Source organism: Polistes fuscatus, unplaced genomic scaffold (assembly GCF_010416935.1).
Source record: "Polistes fuscatus isolate 324 unplaced genomic scaffold, CU_Pfus_HIC Scaffold4, whole genome shotgun sequence".
NCBI lineage: Eukaryota > Metazoa > Arthropoda > Insecta > Hymenoptera > Vespidae > Polistes > Polistes fuscatus.
Genome location: NW_025113118.1, coordinates 6,882,206 through 6,905,931, shown reverse-complemented (window position 1 = coordinate 6,905,931; position 23,726 = coordinate 6,882,206). Strand labels below are relative to the sequence as shown.

Below are 23,726 nucleotides of genomic sequence, written 5' to 3'. Positions count from 1 at the left end.
TAATTGTATAAGATTAAATACAAATAAAAGAGATTTAAATCTAAAAAGATCATGTAAAATTTAAACGATGCGCTGTATTTTCATGTCATTAAAAATAAATTAAGTGTTACTTCAAATTGACAATTCGTGTGTCTAATATAACATGTGGTTTAAAAGATACTTTTAATACAATTATGGTAAACTTTCTGTACATTTTTTTCTCCCTCGGAATTTTCAAGGTCACTTTTCAATTTAATTATAAAAATCTGTAATTTTTTTTTTTTTTACTTATTCTTTAGCGAATATTCAGATGAATTTGACAAATATTATAACAAATATATTTTTCTTTTCTTATCCGAAAAAAAATATTAAAAATATCCCAATCGAAGGAATTTTGTATTTACGATTTTATTTTGTACGAGGAATATCGTGTATTACGGGTGTTACACGCGCTTTTCGAAGTTGTTGATAAATTATTATTAGTCGTCATTGATATGATCTTTCACATTCTATTAGTAAACAATTTTTTCTATACATTTGTTTCAATGAAAACAAATGATAATATAAAAAATTCCAATAATACATCGAGATATGCGAAGAGAATATTAGATGCATGGATGTTGAATGCGAAAGTTATCTATCAATGCAGATGCTATAGTATAGAAAGAGTTAAGCAGGCATTTATTAGCCGTTTACGCAAGTGTATTGCAGCTGATGGACACCATTTTGAATATTTATTGTATTAACTAACAATAAGATAAAAAATATTTCTTTTCATATTTTTCCGATTCACAATCAGATAGAGAATAAATTCTATCTTTTTATAAAAGTATTTTTTCCTTATATTATAATGATACTATAATTTATACTAAATATGCTATTATATACTCTTAAATGTAATAAGTTTTATCACTATTATATAATACTATTTTTGATATAGTATATAAGAAAGTAGAGTATCATAAATAGATATATAGATTAATATTATAATATAATTTTATCATAGCTGGTATACACACACACATTCAAATACTTTTTTATTGTATTTACAAAAAAGTGGATTATAGCGAATAAAATCTAAATTATTACGATGATAATTACAAATCTTAAGCTTATATATACGTCGTTAATATTTCAAAGATTTCCCTATCTCTCTCTCTCTCTCTCTTTCTCTCTCTCTATTTTTTTGTTTTCGCGGACGTCATAATTTTGCAATTCAATGCATATGTAACATTTGAGTAAATGCGTTATGCGAACGAATCCTCTACTACGATAGTGCCAATAACGTTGCGCAACTCCGAGAAATGCGCGTTCATATCGAGCGTTTTCGGTACCCTAGAGTATAACAGTTTCGATTAGGTTCACACATATATGTACATATATACATATATATACTGATAGATTTAAGTATTTGTACAGTAGGAATGTATTTCAGTATTCATACTATACGATATTTAAGTTCTGAACACATACATACGCACACAAATATATATATACGTTACATGACAATTTATTTTCTAAAAGTAGAAATCTTAACATTTGCATTTGTTTAAAGAGAACATTGTTCTTGCCATCTTTGAATTAAAAAGATAAAAGGGGATAATGAAAACGCTTATCCTAACAATAAACTAGCTTTATTCAAAGGATTTAGTGAATACATATGTAATATATATGTACTAATTGTAAGTTGGTTAATAAGGAGTATATAATAGATCTAAATCACATAATAATATAAAAAAATATATTTAAATAAAAAATAGTATAGTAATAACAATAATATAGTTTTAGCATAATGGTAGTTAAAGTATTGAGTCGTCCAAGAAAAACTCTGTATATGTTTCTTTCTGTAGGAATTCAGAAAAAAAAATTTTAGTAAAAATTATTTAAAGTATGTTTTTATTTATTTAAATTTTGAAATATTGAAAATCTGACTCAGTTTCTCTAATTTTTGAACATACTCATTAGTCGACCCAAATATATTATATACATGTAAGTAATACGTAAGAATATAATCTCACTTTTGAAAATGATTATCTAGTTTGATCTCGATAACAAATAACACGTGCTTTGACATCGCATTGTATATTCCAAATATGTATTATTTAATGATTAAAGCAGATATGATTTATTATCAGGAAAATTCATATCTCTACGAGTACCATTTAACGCGGCAAGAACTTTAATTATGATATTTTTGCACGACTCATAAATTTATCTCTTTTTCTAATTCTTTATCTTTCTATTCATTCTTCTCCTATTTAATGATTACATATAAAAGAAGATTTGAATACGCGAGTGCACATACACACATACATACACATATACAAATGTCAAGAAGAGGCGAAGAAGATGAAAAAATAAAAATAAAAAAATATAACATCAGAGATGTCAGATGTTTGAAATTCCTAATAAAGATTCAGATATTTTCATATTTCACCTTAAGGGAGAAAAAGAGAGAAAAAAAAAAGATACGTTGGAAAACAAACGGCTATTTAGAAGAGTCCGTTCGAATGTGTACTAATTGTAAAAAATATAAAAGGATTAGAAAAACAAAACGAAAGAAAAGAAAAGAAATCGAATGATTCCTTGATCGCAATAATGATCAGTTGTGTCAGAAAGGTGATAAAAGAATAAGAAAAATAATAAGATAAAAGCAGAAGAGAGCAAGCAAAAGGGTGGGGTACAGAAAAGGAAGATGGTGGTGGAGCCAGGGACGTATTAAGTAAAGAGGGCAAAATTGGGGGGCGACAGGTTAGCGCGCTCTCGCGTTGACGTCAGATAGCCGGAGCCAACAGAAGCTCCAGGGAGGTGGTACGCGTTCAACGGGTAAGCTCATCCAACGAAAAAAATGAATATACCATCCGTTTTACATAATCTCTCAAACTTATTGCATAATATACGAATAGTTGTGTGTGAATAATATAACGACGAATGTTAGGAATTTTACAAGAGACATCATCATCTACCAATCGTGTCGTCGGTTTGAAGCTACGTTTATCAGAGAAGACCATTGGAACACTGTGTCAGTTAAGATTTCAGAATTCAAAAGAGACAAATAAATAAAAGAAAAAAAAAAGAAATAAAGATCAGTAAAGTTCGTTTAATTGTTATAATTTTTTTTTTGAAAATCTGACGACGTAAATATGTGAGTTAGAAAACGATGTCTCTCTGTTTTCGTAGGTAGAACATGATATGATCGATATTTTTTCGAGGCTATTTTTCGTTGTTTCATTCGGTGTCTTCGTCGTCGTTGTAGTCGTTTAAAAAGTGATTTTATGATAGTATATATCTAGTTGCGTATTAAATAACAAATCAAAAGATTGTAACTATTGTAATTATCTTTTTCTCGCATTGTGCAGAAGGCATATTATCGCGAATAAGTCGAGTGGAAAAAATTGGCAGGATTCAGCCAATCGAAGTCAGGGCCCGGCCGTCTCATGATACGATCATGCACGATTGGACGCCGAACTTCCTCAAGCGATATCGAGTGATTCACGCGCTTTAAACTGATCGATGATTGATTGTATTCTCTTTTTATTTACCTGTATGTATATCATTTTGCGTATGCTATAATAAGAGTTTCATGATTTCTTTTTTTTCTTTTTTTCTTTAAGAATTTTAGAAATTTTTAGAAGAACTTTTTAAGAAGTTAAACCAATCGTTAAAACAAAATAATTTCAATACATATAATTTATTTTTACCTTTATTTTCCATTTGCTAATCTTTATTTAACCCTATCTGACCTTGTTTTTTTTTTTTTGTATATTTAATGAATATTGATAAAGTTTAATGTTTTTTTTTTGTTTTATATTAATAATAGTTCAAAAATACGATATATATATTCATTCGAAGTAATCACGAATACATCTAATTTGTTTGGAGAAATTTATCCGATATTTTAATACTTCATCGAGTAATATTTTATCACTGACTACAATATAAAATTTATTATGTACTTTCTGCTTGTGAACTAGTTGATTCTTCGATAACGAATTCGTTTGAAATTCGTTAAATATACATACATATGCGAATACGCGTACAAAAGACACGTTAACGTTGTTTAAAAAATATTCATTCGAATGATTTCATTCTCACTTCCATTTAAAATAATAATAAGAATCTAGCTCGTTAGATATTATTCGTTTTTTGATGTAAATTTTTCAGATCAAAATAGAAAAAGAAAAAAATAGAAAAATAGACGCGTCTACGTTCTAATTAGCAAGCATAATGACGACCGAGAGATTGGATTTGGATAAGCCACTTTGGGATCAGAGTACCTTTGCAGGTAGATGGAAACATTTTGCTTGGGTTACGGATTTTCGGACTTGCATTGTTCCCGAACAAGAAATAATTGCTGCTAAGAAATTATGCGAAGATTACAGGCAAGTGGAACTTTACTTTAAATTTAAATGAGAATAGTAACGTATACATATTTTAAATAAATAATGCTTAATGATAATTTTTTTTTTTAAATATTGGAACGTTTCCACTACATTATACGTGTATCATTGTTAAAAAAACATTTTGAAGATATTTAATAAAGAAAATTGTGGATTCTTAACAATGATTAAAATAAAAAAAAAAAGGTCAATGAACCCGTAGATTACGAGATAAATTTAAAATTTCAAACCTTTTCTTTTTTTTTACTTGAATAGTTCGAATATTTTCGAAGGAATCATCATCATCATCATCATTGAACAATATTGTTTTGCAGACTTGGAAATGAGCCAGCTGGTACAACGAAAGAAGAAATCATCTATGCCAAGAAGCTTTACGAGTCGGCCTATCATCCAGACACTGGTGATATACAAAATGTCTTTGGTAGAATGTCCTTCCAGGTGCCAGGTGGTATGGCCGTGACCGGTGCCATGCTCCAATTCTATAAGTAAATTACATTGACCTTTTATTATCGATGCTTGCTTTAGAAATTATTTTAATCCTATTACTCGTTTGTGCTTCTTCACAAAAATATTTCCACCTAATGCTTATTCACGTATTTTTTTATTATTACTATTTATAATATTAAAATAAATAAAAATATGATAGAAAATTATTCTAACAAAAATAGTGAAGATTTAATTTTTTTTTTTTTTTAATATTTTGTAAGTTATTTGTAAAACATATAATTACAACATTATTCTAATAGAAGTAGTATAAATCTTATTTTTAAAAACATTTTATATTATTACAAAATTGTTTTTTTTTTCTCCTCAAATTTTGTTCTCTTAAAGAATAAAAATAATGATTAAAATAATAATATCATTATTTCAGAACAACCACTGCAGTAGTTTTTTGGCAATGGGTCAATCAGTCATTTAACGCACTCGTTAATTATACCAATAGAAATGCAAACAGTCCAGTAACTACATATCAGTTGGGTGTAGCTTATGCGAATGCCACAGCAGCAGCAATGATAACAGCGATAGGATGCAAATCTTTTTGGGAGAAAAGAGCAAATCCTTTGATGACAGTTAGTTGATCGGGTCAATCATTATCTATTACTAACACGTTATATTTAACGGTATCGATCGATAATCCGTTAATCTTCGCAGAGGTACGTGCCGTTCGCTGCGGTGGCTGCTGCTAATTGTGCGAATATACCGCTAATGAGACAAAATGAGATACTCAATGGCATCGAAGTTACCGACGAAAATGGTCAAAAGCTTAGTAAATCAAAGGTACAAATTTCTATTTTTTTCCTTTATTTTTATTCTTCGAGGAATAAAATACAAATTTATAATATTAATTAATAGAATAAAATATTATTAAAATGTTCATATTTAATTTAAATTGAATCAATTTCAAAGATCGCTGCTGCGAAGGGCATCAGCCAAGTGGTTCTCTCGAGAATCATTATGTGTGCACCTGGCATGTGTAAGTGTAATCTTAAAAAAGAAAGATAAGCTTTACATTATACCCAAGTAATATTCGCATATATATTTATATATAAAATAATGAAATATTTATATCATTTCACAGTGATTCTTCCACCCATAATGGAAAGATTAGAAAAATACGCATGGATGCAAAAAATTAAACTTTTGCATGCACCCATACAGGTCATGATGGTTGGATGCTTGTAAGTATAACTTTCTTAAAAACTTTTTAATTTTTTTTTTTAATTTCATTAAAAAGTAACGAAACGAAGATGTTTATACAATCATTGATTACTTTTTCAGCTTAACGTTCATGGTGCCGACTGCTTGTGCGTTGTTCCCTCAAAACTGGTAAGTTTACGTTTTAACAGACAAACCAATAACAAGACAAAAATCCTCGAGATTTAATCTAATGGTCATAAAAGAAAAGAAGTACACTATCATTGTCGAAGTTTTCGTATCAATATGTTGTTTCTTCTTAGTTCGATCGCAGTCAGTACTTTACAACGATGGGAACCGGAAAATTACGAACTTTTATTGAAGAATTGCGAAGGAAAAGATATACCTAAGTATCTTTATTTCAACAAGGGATTATAATACGCTCAAAAATTCACACCAGAGACGAATAATAATAATAATTACGTCCTGTTGTTTAAGTTCCTCGTGAGAAACTTGTTAGGATTATGTTTGATCTAATAATCTCAATAGAATTGGATTATTGAGATTGATATCGATGATAGTGATGATAGTGATGATAATGATGATGATGATAATAATAATTTAAATTCTAGATATTACGGTGCTATATTTGTTGTACATTGAAATAATTTTTTTATTATTCTTATTTTTAATTTTCATTTTTGTTGTTGTTTTTTTTTTTTCTAATTGTCTATACGTTTATATACATAAAGTTAGCTCACGTAGATGAATTAATCAAACGTTTCTCAGACACATTTACAAATATTAAATAGAAACATTCTCGTTGAAAAAGCAAGTAATTGTCTGGTAGGATGAACCAAGCAGTAATAAGAATAAACATTGACAATAAATAAACTGGTGCTTTCGTATACTATTAACGCGCAAACGGAGGCTAAGAGGGGCAAAAAAAGAAAGAAAATCGTTTAATTAGCAATAAATAAGTGCTCGATCGTAACTTTGAAATGATTATCGATAATTTAACATATCTTTTTGTTGTTGCGTTTCATATCTCAGGCAATAATAATTATTATTCGAGCTATTCATTCACCAAAGTATTTAACTCCACGAAATAAAAAGTAAAGAACGTTTATAATTCAATACATATATATATATATATATATATCAATATATTGTTTTTGGAAATTTCTTCTACAATATTCGTATATTCAAACAGAGAATTCGTTGTTACGGGTGTAGTTTTTATATGTTACACCTATATGACATAAAATTAATTATATAATCAATTTAAAATATAATTTAATAATCAATTGTTTTTTATTTTACAAACATAAGATAAAATCATGATTAATTTTTTATAATTTTAATAATGTGAAGTATTATATAGTACGTTAATCAAATTTCATATTTAAAAAAGATTTATTTCAAATATAAAAATTTAAGCACATCAATCAAAGTACTTTAACTATAAAATAAAAAATAAAATGAAAATTAAATTTCAAAAGTGGAATTAATCCCTTTGGATTGTGAAAAGGCTCAATTGTTACTTTAATAGTGTATTTCAAACGAGAGAAACCATATCTAAAACAGAAATAACTAAACTAAAGTAAACTAAACTAACTAGTCATATCGCACGAGAACACGCCGGTTCTTACAACGTTGAATTAAAATATATAAAGAAGAATGAAAAGAAAAAAAAAAGAAAAATATGCTGCCATGTATATTTTAGTAAAATCTCAGTAAATATTACAAAAGAAATTGTACCGAAAATGAGATTTTGTTTTAGAATTTATTACATCCTTCACTTGTATTTTATATTTATTATTATTCTTTTTTCTGAAGAATAAATAAATAAAAATTGTTCGCTTATATGTTAGGCCTCGAGTGTCTAGGTTGTTGATTTTGTTGTGGTATGTATCCAATACGTTCGTGAATTTCATTTTGTGGAACTTTTCCATTCCAAGAAGGAGGATTAAAACTTTGTTGCCTCTCAGCTTCCTTCTTTGCTTCGTGTGCCTTTTTCATAGCTTCATATTCCTGCAAGTCGTCCAATCGCAATTCGATTTTCGTTGGATTTCGTCGAATCATTTTGTTTCAATCTATTTTAAAAATAATCTGCGAAAACGTGATTACGATTACGTTCAATTTCATATGTGACTGTACATTATCCTATCGAATAATAAAAAGGATTATTGGACGTTTTTATCAGTAGCCAATGAACGTGCTCGCTCATTCAAAGAAGATTGAATGGAAGAACACGTAATTCACTTGAATTTGCCATACAAAGATTTACTATTTCTTTTCTAATATTCGTCTTATTTATTTATGAATGTTAAATATAGATGCATTAAATATTTCACACAATGTAAAAGATAATTAGAATAATTATAATAGTATTTTATTTGAAAAGAAATTAAAAGAAAAGTTTTATTCAGAATTTATGGGAGTGCCCCGAAGGACAAAAAACGATTTAACTATATACGGACCTGATAAGGTCCATAAGATGGCGGACAATACCGGAACGGAGAACCTAGCAGTATAAATTTGAAATTATGCTGGATTAATTAGAATGAACTGATAATTGATTCCCTTATTTTCCGATCGTATGATATTTATTTCGTAGGACGTTAGATTCAAATAAGTTAGAAAACTCGTACCAATTTTGATATTGTTAACTTATAAGAACATGCGGGTAGATCGAGACTTCTGACCGCCGTAAACACGTTTCCGATCGAGTGCTACAATTTTCGTTAATTCTTCTACGGCGGCGAGCACTCTTCTATTGTAAATTATTAATTATTATAAATCGGACAGCGGGGAAGGTAACGTCGGTACGAGAGGATGCTTTACTTGGAAGATTATGTTGAAAGTACGTAAAAACGAGACGTGCTTCGTTTTATCCTGCTTCACGAGAAAACTTACTAACCTTTTCGAATACACCCTCCCTCATAGAAAACATTTCATAATTTATTTTTGAAATAGTTTTCAATTTTGATGTTGCACCTATCGATGAAAATACCACAAATGACACCATATAACTTTCTACAGCAACGAACTTTTAACGAGAAAGAACTACATTTCTTCGTTGAATGTTTCATAATTTTTAGGTTATGAAGATATTTGTCGAATGATTAGTAGAATTGTTACTACTTTTTTAAGCTTTTTCAAACATTTTAATAATAATATGGATAATTTTAACATATTTGTGATCGAATATTGTTATATATTATTCAATTATTTGTCAATTGTTATTATTTTAAACATGACAATTATAATGTTGTTTAATTTGGTTATGTTGACCTTATTCATTTATTTTATAGTGATAGAGCATCTCCCACAAGAATTAAGGGACCGGTTCACTGAAATGAGAGAAATGGATTTAGGTGTACAAAGTATGTATTCTATGCGATGCTCTCATGCCTGTTTATATAAATTTGTATGTATAGAAAAAGAATATTTCTTCAGTACGCTCTTAATATAAGGCTGCTTTATAGCATGTTTTAATTGTTTTCAGATTCTATGGATAGTTTAGAGAAAAAAGTTAAGACATTCTTTTCAAATGCCAAAAAGATGAAGCCTAATGAAAAGGAAGCGGAGTACGAAGCTATTAGAAAAGAATATTATAAAACTTTAGAAGATGCGGATGAGAAAGTACATTTAGCCAACCAAATGTATGATTTAGTAGACAGATATTTAAGAAGGCTAGATCAAGAGCTGCATAAATTTAAAATGGAGCTAGAGGCAGATAATAAAGGAATAACTGAAATTTTGGAAAAAAGATCTTTGGAGTTAGATCAACCCTCTACGAATAGCAGTCAAAAAGAAAATCATTATAGTTTCACGCCTAGTAGATCGCGAGACAATCATGGTCATTGTAAGTTGGGTATAGATATTAATTATGTTTGATCTTAATGTGTCTTTAATTTATGAGTTATAAATGCTAATTAATATTTTACAGCTCGATCAGAAAAAAGGAGAGATTCCAATACGTCTTCTACTTCTATAGAGAAACGATTAGCGATAGAAAAAATTCCTCCAAGTCTTCCTGAGTCCCGGCCCACATCAACTAATTCTGGACCAATAATAGCACCCACAAGCGTACCGTCAACCCCATCTGCTATTGTGAATTCAGTTGGCTCTGTGAGCTATAATCTTGGCCATATAGGCGCTGGTGGTAATGCCATAGCAGCAGCTGCTTCTCAAGCTATAGCTGCAACGCAACAAATGCAACAAGGGAGGCGGACAGCTAGTTTAAAAGCTAGTTACGAGGCCATTAATACAGGTGGTGTCCACGCTGCCGAATTTAGTAGGGAATTAGCTGGAGCTGCTCAGACTGCTATTGCAGCTATCCAAGAAACAACTAAAAAGCATAAAAAGTATGTAACCTTTTAGTGTCATACTATAAAAAGTTATTTTAATTTAATATTTGCTATTTAATATCGTGTTATAATACAGGAAAGTAACTGCCATTCCAAGCTCAAGTGTCATTGCTGCCACGGTTCAACAACCTGTATCACCACCAATCGTAACGACGACAACGACGACGACGGTCACGGATTCAGATAATCCAGATTGGACGTATGATCCTAATGAACCAAGATATTGCATATGCAATCAAGTATCCTATGGAGACATGGTTGCTTGCGATAATTCAGACGTAAGACAGTCTTATTATTTATAAGTCATTTTTCAAAAAATCTTTTTTAAATTAAATATATTAAATATTGATTATCTTTGATTTTCAGTGCCCTTTCGAATGGTTCCACTACCCATGTGTTGGTATTACTGCACCACCAAAAGGGAAGTGGTACTGTCCTCAATGTACATCTTCTATGAAGAGACGAGGAGGTCGAAAAAATTGATTTCACTATAATTAGTGGATAAGCTATAAGGATGGATTGCTACTACCTCTTAGGAACTGTTTATCGGGTACCAACTTAGTTAGGAATCTGTTAATTTTCATTTTATATGACTTTGTAAACGCGTTAAAGTTTAAGTCATTACTTTTTATTCGGGCTTGGTCTTGTGTATTTAAGCTTTGAGTTTCTGTTTAGTTAAACAGAAGGCTGACCAAGAAAAAGAAGTTTAGTGATACATTTGATCTTTCTTGCTGGATTTTTTTTTTTTACTGTGTTTTGTAGGAGAACTAAGGAAGTCAGTTGAGATGATGCGAACAGTATAATTAAATTTACTGTTGAATTTTATTATTAAACTTTTAATCTATCTTTTTCTTCTTTTTATTATCATTATTATTATCATCATTTAAGATGATTTATAAACTTTTCGCATCATCCTACACTGTAACCACTTTTAGCTAGTTTCTATAAATTCACATTGGAAAATAAAATTTTTTCCTCTTGACTAAATATACGATCTATGGGACTGATAATAATAATAATAATAATAGAAGAAACACGAAATTAATTTTCTCGAAAATCGACGTATCTAATTTTATGTTACGTCCTTAACTACAAAATTTCATCTGGCATGATATATAATTATTAGTTCGGAAAAGCTTAAATAGTCCGCTCGATTCATTCGTTAACTATTTTCAAACGAATGAATTGGCAAGGCTAATAAAAAATTCTAACATACGTGTTTTACGCTTTCAAAGGGAAAAAAAAAAGTATTTAAAAAGATAAAAAACGGGAAAAAACAAGGCAAGGAAAAAGAAAAGGAAAAAAAATAAGAAACAGTAATGAAAGAAAGAGAGAGAGAGAGAGAGAGTAAAAAATATCATTACTGAGACTACTAATTTCAAAAAGAAAAATTGTAGCGATTTCATGTAATAAAATAAAATGAACGATGCAGAAATACTTCAATTCATTACTTGTTTATCAATTTTTATTTGAAAAATTTGCTTATCTCTATATCAGGGCTTCTTAAATTGTGGATTGCGACCCCATATAGGATCGTATAACTAAATTTGGAGGTAGAAGAAATGTTAGCAGAATTAAAACATTTTTGGAAACATAACGACCGAAAATAATTAAAAACCAGTTTAGCAATTCTGAAGAGAATATTCAGTCTATATTCAGGGTCGCAAACATAGTGAAAGTGAAAGAGTTGGAGAAAGCCCTGCTCTATATTATCCTATAAAAGTCCTTTTTCATTGGAACAAATAATCGTCTTTCTATTTTTTAATTTCTTAAAAAATACGATCGTTTTTTTGTTTCCTCATTATTCATTTTACTTGATTAGAGACGAATATTATTTCCCGATATATGTGTGTATGTTAACAAAAGTGTTTATTTTCTTCTTCTTTTTGTATACAAATTTTAAAAAATAGAAATTAAAAAAATATCAATAAAAATTATGCCTACTTGTCCACGAAAACGTTTCGTACGTGTTGGTGCAAAGAAACCATGTGACCGTTTTCAAACTTCCTATGAACGCTCTTATTATTATCAAAGTCAAAGTCCATGGTCATTACAAAAAGTACAACATAAAAACAACGTACGATTTAAAACTGAATTTGAAACCAAATCAATAAAGGGTAAGGAATTATCCTTGGAACATTACGTGTCGTCTTACAATCAAGATTACAAACTGAAATTGATCGAAGACCGATCTGAAACTTATCGAAGATCATCGATAGCGGCGAGACCTACGTTGAAGAATTTATGTGAAAAATTTAGGAAGGATCCGGTACGACCATTAACCCATTCAACGACTACCGGTTAGTCGCAATATTTTTTTTTGCTTCAATAGTTATATATTAACTTAATTTTTGTATAAATCGAAATTTGAATCGAAAATGATAAGGGTCGACTTACATGAGAAGAACAATTCCATTTGGGTCATGGACTTTATCACAGAGCAGTCCTACAGATGACGCAATTTGTCCAATAGTAAACACGGGCAAACACGAATTTCCTACGATTGCTTCGAACGAACTTGGTTTTTATAAACATTTAGATCCATTGGTAAGCATCACTAAGATGACGCACATTAATTTTACATCGAATAAAAGAGCCAGTAATGTTGTTGGAAAAAATATTAACAAAAAATCGAAATGTTATAATTTCTTACCTAAAAGTATATCTACGAAAGGTCCCTTGCCTTTTCCACGTTGTACTCCAAATCCTCCTTTGATTTATCCGAAAAGATTATGCGTAATACCGTATAAAGGATATACTAGCACTTACAAAACGCATTACGATTATGTACTAACAAATTTGACATCTTATCACCCTGTCGCAAAATTTCCGACTGTTTTCAAATTGTCGCGGAACGATGTTTACAAGACACCTTCGATGTATTGTACCGAGCAATGTCACGTGGGCACTGGTTGGCCAATTAGAGCGGCTATAGATCTTGGGCCAATTAAAATGCGTCCACGACAGAGCGCGCAAGTACAAACTTCCATGTGCGATTTTAATTTTTGCAATACGTCCTCTCATGTTAAAAAGATTTAAAATTTTTCTTTTTATAATTTTTTGTTTCTTTTTTTACAAAGTTAATAAGAAAATATATTTTTCTATAATTTAAATTTTGCGAGTCGTTTTCCTCGAAATTATTTTTGTTTTATGAACATTTATCTATGAATTTACAATATTATATATCGAATTATTAGAACTGTTCATGTGTTTCATTAGAAGAGTGTATTATTTGATTGTAGCAAGGGATCGGAAAAAATATAAACTATAAGTGCAATCTTTTTTTCGATCTAACTATAATTAAAAAAAAATAAAATTTTGTTGTGGGTTGAAACTCCAAACTTTTCAACCTACTTATATATAAATTATATCATTCTGATATTGCCTTTGATTATTCAATATCGAATTATCGAATTAATTGTCTATATTTTTAAATTGATTTAATACAAAGCAAATAATATTTTCGCATGGACATAGATTTATGAAAAAAATAAAAATAAATAAAAGATAAAGATGTATAGATCGATTAGAGTTAGTATTATCTTATAATTTAGTCTTCTTTAAATGATTTTTCTAAGTTAAATTTTTGGAAGAAATTCATATTACATGTGATGGATGAAAGGCGTACGATATCTCAAATTGTAAAAAACAAAAATAAGTTGATGAAAATGTCGAACAAGGATATAAATTTAAAAGAATGCAATTTAGAAGAACGAATAAACATTGACGAGTCATTGTGGGATCAAAATACTTATATCGGAAGATGGAAACAAATGGCTTTCATTAGTGATTTTCGAACTATTTTTGTGCCGGAAAAAAAATTATTTGAAGCTAAGCAACTTTGTCACGATTATGCGTGAGTAATGATAAGAAATATCATAGATGTGATTTCTCGAGAAATTCTTGCGAGGATGATTGAAAAGTTCTGATACTTAACAAAAAAAGATGTTTATTTAAAAAAAAAATAGTGCATTTGATCAACGTTCTTATGTTAGGCTTAAAACTCTTCAACCCATCCTCGTATATGTATTGTAAGATATAAAAAGAGTTAGATTTTAGGCTGGGAAATGAACCAGAAGATTTGACAAAAAAAGATATTATTTATGCGAAGAAACTTTACGACAGTTCCTTTCATCCCGATAATGACGAACTTATGAATCCTCTTGGTAGAATGTCGTTTCAATTTCCTGGTAACGCCATTCTACTCATGACAATGATGACTTTTTACAAGTATGAACAAATGATTGTTAATATTTATCTAAATGAAATCGACCTCGCATATTTTACTCTTCTTTAGATCTACAGCTGCTCTCTTAAGCTTGCAAATTATTAATCAGGCGTTTACTACTATCGTTAATTATACAAACAGAAATATAAAAGCCAATGAGGTAAACGAATCTGAAAATGATACCACAGTAGAAGAAGCCTTTTTATTGAGCAGTGCTGCTAGCTGCATGACGGTTCTTGGATTGAAGAAAATGTTTATCTGCAGAGGACCAATATTCACGGTTAATTTATGAAATATTTCTTTTTTTTTTGTACAAAAGGTAATGTTATAATTATTAAAATATAGCGACTGATTCCATTGGGAGGATTAACGATTGGAAATTTGGTTAATTTTGCTGTTATCCGACGAAAAGAAATTAGCAAAGGAATTCCTGTATGGGTTGTTCAAGAAGATCATTTAATGAATTCAAAAGTTGCTGCGATTAAAGCAGTCTCTGAATGCTTTTTTACTAGAACGTTAACTGTGACTCCAACAATGATTATGATTCCAATTGCGGCAGAGTATATAAAAGCAACGTGTTTTTATTATTGTCGTCCATGGATCTTATTACCGATCAAGCTGAGCTTATGTCTTGTTTCGTATGTTCCTTCTTGTTTTAAAATATTATAGTGTACCTATGAAATACATATATATATTTAATTATATTATGCCATATAAATAGTTTGTTAGTGATGATTCCTTCGGCACTGGCATTATTTCCACGGTGCAAGTAAGAGCAATTTACTTATGTTTCTGTAATTATCTGTAATAATAAAAGCTGCAATATTTTTATTTTTAATATATTTATAACAAAAAAATTTTTTTGTGGTAATATAGTTCTATGAAGCCAGATTTAATGAAGATATATCCACTAGAGTATAGTGAATTTAAAGAGAAAATCGAAAAGGAAGAACTACCGGATAGAATTTACTATAACAAAGGATTGTAATGTGATATTAAATAACACATTAATATTTCGTTATCTATTACAATAAATATTTTCAATACGTGTGTAAAAAAAGTGTATACGTATATTTATAATAGTACAAAATTTTTCTTATTACCGTTAAGTATGACATAATCAATGTGTGATATCTAAATTTTTTTTCTTTTTCTTCATTTTCATTGGTATTGGTCCTGGCATCTTGAACACTGTACTGTAAGATAATCGTAATTAGAAACCAAATTCTTTAGATTTTTATTGCATATCATTGGATAAGTATACTTACTGGCACGTGGTACAAATTGGACTAAATTTACAGAAAACTATAAATAAAAAATATTATTTAATATATCTTAGAGAAAAGTAATATATATTGTAAGTTTGAAAATTGTCTTACTTGATAAACAGACAGAGCATACGTAACCAATATCTACAAGTTCTTGATGACAAAAGCACGCTGCACGGTAATCAACCTCTACTGGAGGAGGTAACACTAATTTTGATCTAACACTAGAATCTGGTAAAAAAACCCACTAAAAAGAAAAGAAAATTTTGTTATGATTTTTGATTTCTTTTACTATACACTTTATCTATAAAGTTTAAACATACTAATAAATACTGCAGTAATCCATTTAATTGTGGTACTTTCAAATAATTTCCACCAGTTATATCACAGCCTTGTTGTAACAATGTTAATTCTTGATCCAAGCTACATACATCCAGTATAACACCCTAAATAAGTGTAATCAAATATTCGCATTGATAATAATTTATAATAGCTGATGTACACAGTATATAGAATACAAACCATTTTCTGTGCCGTAAAAAATATATTCATATAATTCATATACTGCATGGTAGAGTCATTACTTGCAGTGATCACGAGTATTCTTGAGCAAAATTTCTCATCTCCATCTTTATCCTGAGATACCCTTGAAATATAACATAACGCCATAGAAAGCGCTCCAGAAATAAGACTTTCTCCATTCAACGAAGTATCTGAGGGTATTTGATTAACGAATAGTTGTATTTGTTGTCTAACGATGCGTTCCAACTCTGTAAATTTTTCATATTGCCCATCTATTTGACGTATATCATTGTTCTTATCAGAAGGATATAAAAACATAGCTCCATGTCCATGACAAGCCATTACTGCTAATTGATTGTTCGATGCTTGCATTAGATGTGCATTTGCAAATACGATTGTTGAATCTAAACATTGTGTCAATATTTTCGCTTCTTCCTTAACTATTCTCTGTAGTGGATTTACATCTAATATAACAATTAATAAATTCTTTTCTTTCTCTGTAAAATAAACAATTATTATTTTATAACCTTAACAAGCAATCAATAGTAAATTTAATTATTTAACAGCTCTATTCTCACCAATTTTTTCACTAGTTTTCTCAACAGACATATTTTTATTCTATTATTTATTTATACAATTAAAAAATATTTTCAATATTTTATATACTTTTCTCCATATCTTTTAGCCTTACACCGTAACATAAACCACAGTCAGATTGTAGAATGCGGAAGCATAATAGCAAACATTTGGTACCTTAACCTTAAAAATATGAACGAGGAATTTTAAGGTTAATACATTTGTGTACATGATTTAAATTATTTATTTATTATATTACAAAATATCTAGAAAGGTTAGAATTATTCAAAATTTTAATACATTTCAGATGGAATAATATAATTGTACTTAATTACAGAATTCAAATATATATCTAATTGAAATAATATCAATGTACAGAAGAATTTATATTTAATTAATTATTATTACTATATATAATACCGCTATTGATATTTGAAAATAATTATTATCATATCAATATGGTAGATATATAGATATGGAAAAAATCAATATTCTTTTTTACATGAATAAGTCAGCCAAATATTCTTCAAATTCTTCTTCTCTTGATCGCTCTATTGATTCTACGGGTTTCTCTTTCCAAATATTAGATTTCTCAATTTTCAATTCTTCATCCACAGTATTATCAACATTTTCAGCTGTTGAAAGATTTTCATTCTCTTTAATTCTTGTATTATTAGATGTATCATCGGATGTACTAGGTTTTTCAATATCAAATTTAGGACGCGATCCTAGACGTTTTAATGCCTTGTTTCTTTTTACTTCACGCTTTTGAGATCGATAATTTAATTTCATCGAACATTCTGGACATAGACCTTTGTATTCAAAATAAAATTATATTAAGTTATATGATAATATAGTCCATTTATTTAATTACTGTTAACTTACGTAGTGTTATTAAAGCATTTTTTTTTTCTCCATGTTCAATATAACCAAAGTTAACTTCCCAAGAACGAAGGTCTTCTTTTAAAGTACATTTTTTATTGCCGCATTCAAATTGTCCTTTTCCTACGATCACTTCTTTCTCTGTTCTCCATCTCAACGCAACCTTCGTAGATGAAAATAAAAATTATAACATATTTGATTATTTTTATCTTACTATTTTTTCAATGATAAAATAGATAAAGTATTAATAATAAAATAACATGCCTTATTGTATTTATAATAGCTCAAATCACAGATACAATATTCTTTAAACAATTTATCATAGTATCTTTTAGCTAATCGAGCTTCCCACGTACTAGGTTGGTCTTCATCCTCATCCCACAGAAATTTATGATTCTCTTTGATAACATCATAGTCTCTCTTATCTCGGGACCTCGAAACACAGGCCGAAACGTCAAGAGCTGCTTAAGGTTTATAATGTTATGATCTAGTTTTTCATAATTAGATACCGATAAGTACCTAACGTGTATAAACGTTATATAGAAAGCACTATATTCATATGAACGAAATAATGAAATGAAATTAATATAAATTTTGTAATCAAAATTATAATACTATACATACGTGTCTCGCTTTAAAGATGTTACAGTTTCTCCTTTTAATAACAGATAGTCATTTATAAGCTTTTTATGTCTGTCATAAGCAGATAAATAAGCGTAAGCTGGGAACATGCTTGTTAAGAAATTTTCTATACAAATGTATATAATAATTTAATTTTAATTGTATATCATAGAATACTTAATTATCATATATTATCATTAAATAATATTTTACATTTTTTGCACGATTTTTCTTCCAATATCTTAATGATAATATATATTACTATAATGATAAAGACGTTTATGCCACTACTATATAATAAACAATAATGGCTAACTAATACCACACACCAAGTATTTCATAGAAATAACTGCGAATAAGAATCATTTTATTACGATTAAAGAATACAGAAGTATATGGAAGCTTACAAGATACCTGTTTTACCTACCAAGATTCATCTTAGTTACTACTGGGACCACCAGTGGGCGATAGTAGATACTTAAAACGATATCAGTACAATGTTATCAAAGAATACAGTGTATTGTGTGTGTGCATTCAGAAATGCATTTATAAATATATTTTAAAAGGCAGCCATTAAAACTACTCAAGTTGAAGAAAATTAAAAAGTTATGCACTTTTCAATTGAATTCTATATTTATTTTTATCAAATATATATTTACCGTTGCAATAAAATTAAATTTAAACTCGTGATTTTAAATTTACATAAAATATATATATATATAAAAAGTAAAAGTACACAAATATTAAATTAATAAAAGAAATAATATCTATTAATTATTATAAAAGACTTTTAAATTGCATTATATAAAAAAGAAAAATTACAAATTTAATAAAATACGATAACAGTGAAAAATCTTAAAGACGAAACAAGAACAATTAAGTACAGACTTCTTCGGCATTTAGCCTCTTCTTTTCTTCGTGCCCTTCTCCATTTGGACATTTCCTTCGTGCTAACAAGATATAAATTACATAAAATATTTGTATTTATTTTCATTCGTATTTCGTTATGACTCTAGATATCAATTATTAAAAAATGAATTTCCAATTCCCGTAAGTGACTCTAGCTCGTGGACCATCAATGAATTTAAAATTCATTAACATATTCTATTAATAATTTGAATAAATAAATCTTCGAGTAGAAGATCTTAAGTGGTATCTACCAGTGCATTATTTAAATATCAAACTATACTTATTTCAATATTTAAAACGTACGTTAGAAATGAAGATATCGGCCTTGTAAAATCGTGGGAATTCAAATGTGCGATATCGATCGATCTATTCCTTCTAATTATAAAAGCGACAATTTTATATCTCCGAGACTACTTCGTACGAGCGTGAGAAACATCGGTTAAGAAAGAGGTCGAACGAAATCGAGACAACGAAGGTCTATTATCGATAAGGTCTCTCCTTCTGCAATTTTTATCTCATCTCCTTTGCGGTGAAAGCTGCTAACTTAACATACCGCAGCTAAGCAAATACCATTGGGTGGGTGACTCACGTGACATCTTTTCATTCACCATTATTTTGTCTTCGTCTTCTCCCTTTTTTGCAGTATTCGTGAAATTTTCTACACCAAGAGGTGATTCAATCTGAGAAACATTCGAAACTGTTCTCAAAATTTTAACCTATTTCTTTTATCTTTTTCGGTTGGTTAGATCGGTCAAAACCGTAACTGGGTTGCATCGTTTTTTTTTTCTTTTGCTTTTTCTTTCGCACACTCAACGAGCAACCACTCTTCTTTTTATATTTCTTTTCTGTTACTTTATTCAAGATTCGTAAAAACTAGGATCGACAAATTTTTTCTTTGATTCGGAATGACAAAGATTCTTTGAAGATTTACGTTATGGTTTATGCTTCGGTAGGATCGAAATGGTGGTAAGGTAAGCCAGGTAGTTAATGAGAATTTCCAGCTATCAAGTCGAGTAGTATACGCTCATTGTTCTAATTTCAAGAGAAAGCGCTAACGGAGCCCTCATACTTTTCGCATTGTGACAGAAACAAACGGAGTGTTTATTTTTCTTAATTTATAATATGTATGTTGTGACAAATTCGATTTTTTATCTACGAAATTTCTTTCGACGCTTCCACTTTGACAGAACGATCACTAAAGTAACATTTATTTTATGATACGAAAAAAAGACATTAATCAAACTAAGCAAGCAAGAATCATCGAACTAGGAAGATCTCTTTACGGATATGGAATTTCTGAGAAGAGAAAAGTGAATGTTTCTATGACGTCAGTTAGATCCTAAGTTCTAGAAATAATATTGACAGAAAAATGTTCAATTTCTAAGCTAGGATCCTATATCTCGTTTGAGTTTTATAAAAACTATTTAATTATTTTTATTTATTATATGAAAAAAATATATAATGAAAATATTTATAAATAAAAATATATATCAAGTATAAATGTTTTTAAATCGGCACGAGCTTGCCAGGCAATCAAATAATATTTAACTTAAGCGAATATAATTTATAGGAATATGGATAAATGTTGAAAAAATAATTTTTGACATGACACGCGTTTAGTTTGCCTAATGCGTTCGTTCTCCATTAAATAAGTTCGTGAGAAACTAAATTTGAGGACATCGCCATTTTGGTAACGATTAATATCACTTTTCACAGGCTTCATTTGTAAACCCGTTTTCCCAGACAACATTCAGAAACTATTTTTTTTTTTTCATATTCCTACAATTCTAACTGAATTTTCTAAGAATTATTTTTCAGTAATTGTAGATGTTGTTAAGATTACGAGTAATGGAAAACGTACATGTGAGAGTCAAAGAATCGAGTCTGACGGAAAAATGATTGTAATCGACGTGATTATTATATTATATTATGAAATGTCAAGATTGCTGAAACGCAATTTTTTTCGTTCTTTTGTTTCTTAAAAGGATAACGCACTTACGAGATTATATCTGAGGGATTGAGAGACCGAGGCAAAGGGAAACAGTGAGATGGTTTTCCGTGCCGAGAATATCAGCTAATTTAGAAACAATCGTTTGCATTTATCTCGAATCTCGATTTTCGAATCTATGAATACACAGTTTTTCACGAAGAAGAATAAGCTCGCGTATAATAATGTTTGCTTTTACTGTTGCTTTTTTAAATATGATTAAGATCAAACGATGTATATAAAACGATATTTCGATGACGTAGAAGAGAGTTGAAAATTGTACATAGAAAATTACAACACTCTTGATTAATATTTAATATTTTTTATTATTTGTTTATTAAAAATTTCTTGTTTTAAATTTTCAAATATTAATTTATTCATTAACAATTCCAGTCGCCATTTTGTCGGTAATTACGCTTTACGAGTAAAGAGAGTGTGGGAAAAATGGAATTGGAACAGAACGAGTTGATATTGCTGAGGACAACAACAGAACACGAGGTATAATAAAATAACGAAAGCGACAAGTTTAAAAAAGGGATTTTAGGATTGTATCGCGTAATTATTCGAAGGATAATACGTTTCTTTCTTTACCGTTTTTTTCGGAATACCGTGACTGGAGTAACAAATCTCGCGAATGTTGCGAGGGATTGGCGGAGGAGATTCTTTTAAGTAACGAAGATCATCGTACTGAAGACGACGATTTCTTAACGAGGTTACCAGCAAGTAACTTTCATCGAGAATCGATGACACGGAGGATGTTCGATTTGGGTCGCAGGTTATCGAAGATATTAGAATTTGCTTGACAAAACAACTGATACGATAGTCATCGATTGTCAATAAAACGTTAAACATGTTCTTATCTACAATGATTATAGAGTTTTATTATATTTCGATGGGTGTATACGTATAACTGTTAAAGAAAGTATGATAAATATATGTGCCATTAATTATGGCAATGTATTGTAAGTGAAAAAAACCTTAAGAATTTATTTTATAATTTATTTAATAATATATATATATATAAATAATTTTAAAATAAGATAAATTATATAAATTCATTGTTAATCCAAACTATCGTAATAATTAGCAAATATAATATTTATATCGTGTATTGTTTTTCTTTGTATAAATACTTTTTACCGTCATCGCAATATCGATTACGAGTGGGTGTAATAACTCAAAAAGTATCGATTGGTATGCGGTGAAAGAATGTCGACACTGTCACCGATATGGCCTGTTCGAAGAGGATATCGAAGCCTAACGGAGAAACTCGATTCGGCGGCTAGAGTACTAGATTAAAAACGTCGTGGGGGCATAGGTCGATGACCTCGAAAAATGAATTTAGTTGATCCTCCGATCTTTCTAAAGAGAATAGTGTTCAGTCGAAGAGAGAATTGAAGGAAATTATTATTCGGAAGTACGTAAACGTGAACAAAACACGGCGCATTCCTCCTATTCCGGTGGGTTGCGGTTGGTTCGTGGTTGCCTTACGGCTGGAATAACGTCTAAAGTGTGTTACGTTTGTACGGCGCCCCTGGTATGTGGGTCAGGAAGTCGACGTTGCTAACAAGTGACTCGACTTCCAACTCTTTAGACACACGTTACCGCACACAGCTAACTTTCGTCTCTCAACAAATTTCCGGGCTTATACCAAATCGAGAGAATGCAAGGCCCTTATTCTTTCTTTCCATCTTCCGCTTGCGTAGATGTAACAATTAATAGTGTCTTATTATTCCTTTAACAACACATCAAATCTATGTAGGTAAGTATACCTATATAAATATTTATGTATGTATACTTTCGTATCTATATATCATAAGACCGTTATAAAAATATTCTAGTAGAGAATCGTACGCGATTGAAATACAAATGATCGATAAATAACCAAAGATTAATAAGTAATCAGGTGACAGACGTAAACCCGTTCGCTATATATGCAAATAATATGTGATTTTGCGATCAATTGTTGTAAGGTGTAATTTCGTAATTGAACGATTTGTATCTTTTTCTTTCTTCTATCTTTTGTAGATAATTTTAAATATTATATTAATTGGTTGTTCACAGTTTGTTGAGTAAAATGGAGGTCAAGCGAAAGAAATTGAAAAGACTTTCAAAAACTAAAGTAAATGACACATCATTGTCTGTAAATATCCGCCCATTTTCTTGATAATGGTTCTCCTAAAATAATAGCCCAAAGATTGGCCCTTGAGTTGTGTGGATAGCAAGTAGGATAGAAGGAATAGTCAGTGAGTGAGTGAGTCGATCGTATAAGGCAACCTCACGTTTTTGGTGGCAACTGGCACACTATTCGTTATTTGCTTGGAGGTAGTGGTAAAGAAAAGC

The 23,726-nt window shown here is 29.7% G+C and overlaps 5 protein-coding genes and 1 long non-coding RNA gene across 9 annotated transcripts; 3 read left to right on the top strand and 3 right to left on the bottom strand.

The window, feature by feature from the left end:
• Positions 1-991: 991 nt before the first annotated feature.
• Positions 992-13,305, bottom strand: LOC122520634. Its single transcript, XR_006304576.1, has 3 exons — positions 13,044-13,305; positions 4,610-4,858; positions 992-1,314 (listed from the first exon to the last, which is right to left on the bottom strand). It is a non-coding gene; the product is annotated as an uncharacterized LOC122520634 (long non-coding RNA).
• On the top strand, positions 2,441-7,781 carry LOC122520632 (sideroflexin-2). 2 transcript variants are annotated; one of them, XM_043640797.1, is made up of 10 exons: positions 2,441-2,805; positions 3,339-3,523; positions 4,144-4,361; positions 4,694-4,864; positions 5,251-5,449; positions 5,532-5,657; positions 5,787-5,853; positions 5,959-6,058; positions 6,159-6,206; positions 6,338-7,781. In XM_043640797.1, the coding sequence occupies exons 3-10, from the start codon at positions 4,207-4,209 to the stop codon at positions 6,450-6,452; spliced, it is 981 nt and encodes a 326-aa protein (XP_043496732.1). In that variant the 5' UTR covers positions 2,441-2,805; positions 3,339-3,523; positions 4,144-4,206; the 3' UTR covers positions 6,453-7,781. The 2 variants fall into 2 exon arrangements, with proteins under 2 accessions (XP_043496732.1, XP_043496733.1); XM_043640798.1 differs by lacking the exon at positions 3,339-3,523.
• LOC122520631 (inhibitor of growth protein 3-like) lies at positions 8,708-11,120 on the top strand. 2 transcript variants are annotated; one of them, XM_043640794.1, is made up of 6 exons: positions 8,708-8,880; positions 9,332-9,403; positions 9,526-9,885; positions 9,970-10,387; positions 10,467-10,668; positions 10,757-11,120. In XM_043640794.1, exons 1-6 carry the CDS (start codon positions 8,853-8,855, stop codon positions 10,871-10,873), a joined length of 1,197 nt encoding a protein of 398 aa, XP_043496729.1. In that variant the 5' UTR covers positions 8,708-8,852; the 3' UTR covers positions 10,874-11,120. The 2 variants fall into 2 exon arrangements, with proteins under 2 accessions (XP_043496729.1, XP_043496731.1); XM_043640796.1 differs by lacking the exon at positions 8,708-8,880 and having other exon boundaries at positions 9,359-9,447.
• A 610-nt stretch (positions 13,306-13,915) lies between the features above and the next one.
• LOC122520902 (sideroflexin-2-like) lies at positions 13,916-15,606 on the top strand. Its single transcript, XM_043641220.1, has 5 exons — positions 13,916-14,246; positions 14,450-14,620; positions 14,688-14,898; positions 14,964-15,178; positions 15,495-15,606. The coding sequence occupies exons 1-5, from the start codon at positions 14,002-14,004 to the stop codon at positions 15,604-15,606; spliced, it is 954 nt and encodes a 317-aa protein (XP_043497155.1). The 5' UTR covers positions 13,916-14,001.
• LOC122520633 (general transcription factor IIH subunit 3) lies at positions 15,054-17,148 on the bottom strand. The gene is made up of 6 exons (XM_043640799.1): positions 16,987-17,148; positions 16,409-16,905; positions 16,210-16,332; positions 15,998-16,133; positions 15,887-15,923; positions 15,054-15,814 (listed from the first exon to the last, which is right to left on the bottom strand). The coding sequence occupies exons 1-6, from the start codon at positions 17,015-17,017 to the stop codon at positions 15,739-15,741; spliced, it is 900 nt and encodes a 299-aa protein (XP_043496734.1). The 5' UTR covers positions 17,018-17,148; the 3' UTR covers positions 15,054-15,738.
• Positions 17,149-17,454: 306 nt separating this feature from the next.
• Positions 17,455-18,885, bottom strand: LOC122520630 (protein FRA10AC1). 2 transcript variants are annotated; one of them, XM_043640793.1, is made up of 5 exons: positions 18,701-18,885; positions 18,491-18,614; positions 18,131-18,299; positions 17,870-18,029; positions 17,455-17,796 (listed from the first exon to the last, which is right to left on the bottom strand). In XM_043640793.1, the coding sequence occupies exons 2-5, from the start codon at positions 18,595-18,597 to the stop codon at positions 17,483-17,485; spliced, it is 750 nt and encodes a 249-aa protein (XP_043496728.1). In that variant the 5' UTR covers positions 18,598-18,614; positions 18,701-18,885; the 3' UTR covers positions 17,455-17,482. The 2 variants fall into 2 exon arrangements, with proteins under 2 accessions (XP_043496728.1, XP_043496727.1); XM_043640792.1 differs by having other exon boundaries at positions 18,817-18,868.
• Positions 18,886-23,726: the final 4,841 nt, after the last annotated feature.